The sequence below is a fragment of the Leptonychotes weddellii genome, unplaced genomic scaffold (assembly GCF_054177405.1).
Source record: "Leptonychotes weddellii isolate Sample4059 unplaced genomic scaffold, ASM5417740v2 HiC_scaffold_14535, whole genome shotgun sequence".
Classification (NCBI taxonomy): Eukaryota; Metazoa; Chordata; class Mammalia; order Carnivora; family Phocidae; genus Leptonychotes; species Leptonychotes weddellii.
Window position 1 is genome coordinate 1 of NW_027726122.1, and position 5,140 is coordinate 5,140.

The window sequence follows — 5,140 nt, forward strand, 5'->3', positions numbered from 1 at the left end:
GTGATGATGATGGTGGTGATGGTGATGATGGTGGTGGTGGTGGTGATGATGGTGGTGATGATGGTGGTGATGATGATGGTGGTGATGATGATGGTGGTGGTGGTGATGGTGATGATGATGGTGGTGATGATGGTGGTGGTGATGATGGTGGTGATGATGATGGTGGTGATGGTGATGATGGTGGTGGTGGTGGTGATGATGGTGGTGGTGGTGATGGTGATGATGATGGTGGTGATGGTGATGATGGTGGTGGTGGTGGTGATGATGGTGGTGGTGATGATGGTGGTGGTGATGATGGTGGTGGTGATGATGGTGGTGATGGTGATGATGATGGTGGTGATGGTGGTAGACTCCAAACATTTCCTGGGCACCAGCTCTTGCCAGGCCCTCCAATATGCCATGGACTGGCCCTCTTGCTCTGACTTCTCACCTCTTTTTGTCTGTGACAAGGGACCCAACCAACATGATCACACAAGGCCATGCCTTGGGAAACATCATGCTCCCTTCTAGCTGTCAACCAACAAAAAGGAGGCTGTTGTTCTTCCTCACACAGAGCCCAGCTGGACACAGCCCGAGGCCCCAGGGCCGTGAAAGGTGGTCCTTTCATGACACCTACCTCCCCAGAATGGCTCGGAGATGTTGCCCAGACTTGACCCCTGACTTTTGCTTTCCTCTAGGGACCCCCTGGAAAACAGGGACTCTATGGACCCCCTGGTGCAAAGGTGAGTGGGCACTGGCTGGTTTTGAGGGGAAAAACTCATGAGTGATGAAGGCCAGTTCTATGCTATGACTTTAGCCATGGAGAGGAGACACAGGAAGGCCAGTGGGCAGGAAGAAAACCTGGGCAGAACTCAGAACTTGGAGCAACCTCATCTCTAAAAACTTCTCACATGGGCCTATTTATTAGCTACGATTGGGAGGATAGAAATCTCAAGTTCATTCACTCATTGACCAGTGGATGGATTCATTCATTCATGCTGCAGGCATCTGCTTGATCTCACTTACATTCCAGACCCTCTGTCCCAGCCTTGGATAAATAGAGGTCTCCGAACAATAACCGCTCACTGAGTCCGGTCACACTTACGCTAGGGCACAGTAGCCTTTTCAGAAGATTAGACATAACACCCAACTCAGCCTGGGAGTCAGGGAGGCTGTGCAAAGAACAGGAGCATTTCAGCAGAACGGGAGGAGTGTATGGGTAGAAGGAGGGGAAGAGCATTCCAGGCAGGGAGGGCTAAGACGGCATGGCCGAAGCAGAGTTCTAACCAGTGAGGTATGGCTGCGGGTGCAGGGGCCTGGAGATGGGCCTGGAGAAGAGGTGGTCAGGACCACATCACGAATGATCTTGAATGTCTGGCCAAGGAATCCAGTTTTATCCTGAGGGTGGGCGGGAGCCATCAGAATTTCTAAGCAGGAAGTAACGGCACGAAAACTGTCTTTTCAGAGGACCGCTCTGGAGTCCTTGTCAGGATGCTGTGGCCACTGTCAGAGGAAGATGCCAGGGGCCGGGTGGGGGGATGGAGAGAGAGAAAGGCCAATGGCTGCGACATCATGAAGTGGCCATACTGGATGTGACTTCTTGTCCTTGCAGGGTGATCCGGGACCTTCAGGACAGAAGGGCCAGGCAGGAGAGAAGGGGAGAGCCGGCATGCCTGGCGGGCCTGGCAAGAGTGGCTCCATGGGGCCTGTTGGGCCACCGGGTCCGGCAGGAGAGAGAGGCCACCCTGGCTCCCCGGGGCCTGTGGGGAGCCCCGGCTTGCCTGGGATGCCTGGCTCCATGGTAAGGAGGAAGCCTGGCAGCCAGGGGCACGGTCCCACAGAGCAGGCAGACAGGGTGGGTGGAGCAGAGACCATTTTAGAAGCTCCTGCTGACCCTCTGAGGGAAAGAGCATGACTCCCATATAGATGCTTCACCTGTGTGGGGGAGAGTGGGGGAGGTTTGGGAACCCTCTCCCCAGAAAAATGCACTGTGTTTTGCACCATTTCAGGGGGATTAGGACCTTGGGTTAAGTACCTGTGGGAGGCTCCTAGAAGCTTTGTTCCCTTCCTTATCCTTTATTTCCATAAGGTCTATTCCCAGGGGGGAGAGCACCAGGCTTGGAAGTATAATTGAGGCAGGTTTTCTTTGTTTTCCTCAGGGAGACATGGTGAATTATGATGAAATCAAGAGGTTCATCAGACAAGAGATCATTAAAATGTTTGATGGTAATTGGCAGCTGGCTGGGCAGCGGTGGGCGCTGCTGGCCCTTCCCAGCTCTTTTTCCACCCTGCCCTGGCCTCCTTTTCCTTCAAGCTCAGTGCCCCTCCCCAGGCACCCACCACCCCCCTCAACTTACAGGCATATGTTCAGTTAGACGTCAGACCTTCCTTATCACCTGCTCAGTTCAGAGATAAAATGACTCCCCCCCACCTCCCCCGCGCTCCCTGAGCCCCCACTGGAGCAAAGGAGACAGACAAGAAAATTGAAATCAAACGAGTCTGCGTGAAGTGAGCTCTAAATAGAGGGGCGAGCAGCAACCGTAAGAGAGCTGGGGTGGTTTCACTTTTAAGCTTTTTTCCTGTTCATCTGTTCATCCAGCCTTGCCATGCTAGGGCCTGGGGAGAACATGGACCCTGTCCTGATGGGGCTAGCCATCTTGCTTGGGGAGCGGAGGTTGAATGCCAAGCAAGGAGTCTGGACTTTACTGTGAAGCCAGTGGTGGACTAATGAGGGTTTCGGAGGGGAGGGAGGCCATCATCAGGTCCGTGCTCCCGAGAGACCACTGTGCAGAGGAAGGTGGAGGCGAGGGCACGGGAGGCCACTCAGGAGATCAGCCCCCGTGTTCCCTGCTCTGACTCCCCTTTGAAGCAAGGCCAGTTGGGACTCGATGCTGGCAGCCCTTCTGCACCGGTGTGAGGCCCCGGGGCACCCTGTGACCGGTCCCTGGCCTTTCTTACAGAGAGGATGGCTTACTACACCTCCAGGATGCAGTTCCCCATGGAGATGGCTGCAGCTCCGGGTCGCCCAGGGCCCCCAGGGAAGGATGGTGCTCCAGGCCGGCCAGGCGCTCCGGGGTCACCCGGACTCCCTGGTCAGATCGGCAGGGAAGGACGGCAGGGCGTGCCAGGAATGAGAGGTAGCTCTGCCCTCCAGCTCCCCAGGCGCACCTGGAACTCTCTGGGGGCAAACAGGAGCATTGCATGAGGTCTATCATGACTCTGACATTCGTGTGCATGTGTGTGTTTCAAATAATCTGCCTGGGCGTGTCATTTTTCTGCTCAGGAATAGGACTTATTTTATTTCTTTTGTCCCAGGATTGCCCGGTACTAAGGGTGAAAAGGGGGACATTGGTATCGGCATTGCAGGAGAAAATGGTCTCCCCGGCCCCCCAGGTAGGAAGAGCCAGAATGTGAGAGTATGAATCTTGTAGAATGTTCCTTCTACAACACAATGTATTTGTGTAGAACCTCAAATAACTACAGGCCTATCAGCCACCATTTACAGTCATGCCAGGGTGTGCAGAGGGGGGAGTGGAGGACCCAGGGCCCGTCCTCAAGTCCTAAACCAGGCTAGCGGGACACAGGGAAAGGTAGTTGGATATGGTGGGGCCAGGGAAGGTGAGTTCAAGTCCTGCTAGCATCATCCTGGCTGTCCAGACTTGACAAGGTCACTAAGTCAGGCTGTGGAGCCTGAAAGAGAAGTGACTGTAGCCTGCCGGCCTGGCTCTGAGACCCAGCCTCACTGAACACCTACCCCACGTGGGCAACCTCTCTGAGCGTGCGTCGTCATCTACAACATGAGATAGTTTCTTTCTCACAGAATCGTTGTGAAGATTCATTGAATTATACATCAAAAGCACTCGCCTTGTGCCTGGCACACAGGAGCTCCCAATAAAACTGGCCAGTAATATTGTTGTTATTGTTACATTAACGTAAGGATCAGATCAGGTCTTCTCGAAAACCTGTTGTAACCTGACAAATATTTATCACGCATAAGGTATTATTTACCACGACCACGATTTCTTCTTTTCTTGTCACTTGGGTCTCCTGACCTTCCTTCTCTGACTCTTCCCCCCCCCCCCCCAGGTCCTCAAGGCCCTCCAGGGTATGGCAAGATGGGCGCCACTGGACCGATGGGCCAGCAAGGCATTCCTGGCATCCCTGGCCCCCCGGGTCCCATGGGCCAGCCAGGCAAGGCTGGCCACTGTAACCCCTCTGACTGCTTTGGGGCCATGCCCATGGAGCAGCAGTACCCACCCATGAAGAACATGAAGGGGCCTTTCGGCTGAAATCACCAGCTCTGTCAGATGAAGGACTCTATTGGGAACATTTGGCTGAAACTTACAGGACTCTGTGATGGGTTGTGAATGTTTTGTTTTTCTTAATTGCTATTAATATTTTTTTATCAATAAATGAACAAAACTACCTGCAACCCCACTTCCACGGGGTTCTCTGCTGCTGCCACCGCCTGTCATCCCCCTGTCATTTGGGCCCAGGGTCAAAAAAAGGGCCTTTCTCTCGTGTCTGCGGTCAACTGGCAGAGCTGTGGGATGCTGCTGTTGAGGGTGCCCCCAGCTCGGCTCTCCTTTCTAGATGCTTCCGAGTCATGCTTTGGTCCCCTGTGGACCTTGTGTCCTGCCCTTCGGGGCACACTTCTCGAAGTCAGAGAAGGCGTCACATAGCCTGTCCCCATAAATGAGCCAAAAGCAGACTTGAAGGCCCCACTTAATGGCTCGTAGAGGGCCCTTCCTGGTTGCTTCCCCAGAGAAATCGGTGTTTAGTACTTCTCGAGAGCGGCCCAGAGCCGATCCAGGGTGCACCTGGGGAAATGCCACCCAGCGCGGGGGCATAGTCGCCTGCCTGCCAGTCTCTCCAAGCGAGCAGGCTCTTCTCACTGCTCCAGTAATTCTGTCATTAGAACGTCTGTGCAAACAGGAAAGATAGGCTTCAGCTCCCGGCCTACGCAACCAGGGACGGCTTCTCCAGGAAATGAAATGGAAGCTTCTGCCTGACGCTTGCACAGCCCTGTCACCAGCTCTCCTGGACTGCAAATGGCGTCTTTTGTTAAACTTTGTTCATCTAATGGGTGTGGTGCTTTTCCTGCATATCTTAGCCTAGGCCTTCAGAAACAGGTTGCCTCAGTGCAAAAGGGTCATGGGCA

General features: G+C 54.0%; 1 protein-coding gene across 1 annotated transcript; it reads left to right on the forward strand.

Annotated features, from left to right (window-relative positions):
• The first annotated feature begins 323 nt into the window (after nucleotides 1-323).
• Nucleotides 324-4,416, forward strand: LOC102730188 (collagen alpha-1(XVI) chain-like). The gene is made up of 6 exons (XM_081809849.1): nucleotides 324-722; nucleotides 1,592-1,780; nucleotides 2,139-2,205; nucleotides 2,940-3,116; nucleotides 3,295-3,372; nucleotides 4,066-4,416. Exons 2-6 carry the CDS (start codon nucleotides 1,649-1,651, stop codon nucleotides 4,266-4,268), a joined length of 657 nt encoding a protein of 218 aa, XP_081665975.1. The 5' UTR covers nucleotides 324-722; nucleotides 1,592-1,648; the 3' UTR covers nucleotides 4,269-4,416.
• The last annotated feature ends 724 nt before the right edge of the window (nucleotides 4,417-5,140 follow it).

Excerpts from the sequence above, each read along its gene's own strand:
- LOC102730188 (XM_081809849.1), top strand. The coding sequence starts at position 1,649 with ATGCCTGGCGGGCCTGGCAAGAGTGGCTCCATGGGGCCTGTTGGGCCA. Across the intron at positions 1,781-2,138 it reads CTGGGATGCCTGGCTCCATG|GGAGACATGGTGAATTATGA; the intron begins GTAAGGAGGAAG and ends TGTTTTCCTCAG. Across the intron at positions 2,206-2,939 it reads GATCATTAAAATGTTTGATG|AGAGGATGGCTTACTACACC; the intron begins GTAATTGGCAGC and ends CCTTTCTTACAG.